This window comes from Carlito syrichta, unplaced genomic scaffold, assembly GCF_000164805.1.
Source record: "Carlito syrichta isolate Samal-C Ts95f unplaced genomic scaffold, Tarsius_syrichta-2.0.1 Scaffold113598, whole genome shotgun sequence".
Taxonomy (NCBI): Eukaryota; Metazoa; Chordata; class Mammalia; order Primates; family Tarsiidae; genus Carlito; species Carlito syrichta.
In genome coordinates this window covers 231788-233039 of record NW_007057694.1, presented here as the reverse complement: position 1 = coordinate 233039, position 1252 = coordinate 231788, and the positions used below count along the sequence as shown (strand labels likewise).

At 64.9% G+C, this 1252-nt stretch overlaps 1 protein-coding gene across 1 annotated transcript in view; it reads left to right on the top strand.

The window, feature by feature from the left end:
• The window catches only part of TMEM229B (transmembrane protein 229B), a 15630-nt gene extending 15130 nt beyond the window's left edge, over positions 1–500 (top strand). Inside the window, exon 3 of the mRNA XM_008071944.2 lies at positions 1–500. This exon is cut by the window's left edge and continues 3 nt beyond it. Coding sequence (XP_008070135.2) covers positions 1–475 — 475 coding nt within the window. The 3' untranslated portion in view covers positions 476–500.
• The last annotated feature ends 752 nt before the right edge of the window (positions 501–1252 follow it).

The following is a 1252-nucleotide window of genomic DNA, read 5'->3' as shown; positions in this document are numbered from 1 at the left end:
GTCGCGCTGGTACCTGTACGCCATCCACGGCTACTTCTGCGAGGTGATGTTCACGGCGGCCTGGGAGTTCGTGGTGAACTTGAACTGGAAGTTCCCGGGGGTGACGAGCGTGTGGGCGCTCTTCATCTACGGCACGTCCATCCTCATCGTGGAGCGCATGTACCTGCGCCTGCGCGGCCGCTGCCCGCTGCTGCTTCGCTGCCTCATCTACACGCTCTGGACCTACCTGTGGGAGTTCAGCACCGGCCTCGTCCTGCGCCAGTTCGACGCCTGCCCCTGGGACTACTCGCAGTTTGACTTTGACTTCATGGGCCTCATCACCCTGGAGTACGCCGTGCCCTGGTTCTGCGGGGCCCTCATCATGGAGCAGTTCATCATCCGCAACACGCTCCGCCTGCGCTTCGACAAGGACGCCGAGCCAGGGGAACCCGGCGGGGCCCTGGCCCTGGCCAACGGCCACGTCAAGACCGACTGAGCGGGGGGGCGGGGGGGGACCGGGGCCTCGAACTCACGGACCAGGAGGCGGGCCTGGCGGAGTGGGCCCTTCCTCGCAGCCTGGAGGCCTGCCCCGCAGGCTCAGCCCTGCAGGGCCCGCCTCATCCTCTCGGGGGCGTGGCCGGGCGTTGGGGGATGGGTTGTCCAGGCAGCAGGTGGACACTAAGGAGCATCCTTGGATCTCGGTCCAGCCCAGAGGCTGGCCGCAGGAGGCCCTGGCCTGCAGAGATTGGACGACATGGTTGACTTCGCAGCTGCAGGCCCTGTCCTAGCTAAGGGGCGTTGAAAATGGGGCCACAGGTGGGAGACCAGGCCTGACCTTGCTCCATCTCACCTGGATTTGGCTGGGCTTCGGCTGGTTCCATTAGGCAATATTCAGGTGCTTGCTTGCAACCAATACCTCCCCGGGGGCCTGTGGGCTTCAGCTTCGGAGAGACGGGCCGCTCAGAGGCGGCTTGTCAGCAAAACTGGTCTTTGAGGGCTGGGAGGCCTTCCCTTGGCTCCTCTCCCCTCCCCTCGGGCCCCACGCTGTTCCCTTGGCCTTCTGGGAGGCCCCCCGTGGTGCTGGATTCCCACCAACCTTGGGCTTTGGGTGGTTTCGATCCCGCGTGTTTGGTGGCGTTTCCCCTCCTCTCTTGTTTTCAGGGCCTATACCACTAGGGCCCTTTATCGTGTCAGTCATCGTGCCCACGCCCCCTTCCCCCACCAACCTGAGAGCTGCCCAAGCCCTGAGACAGACCCTGCACCCCGCCTTCTT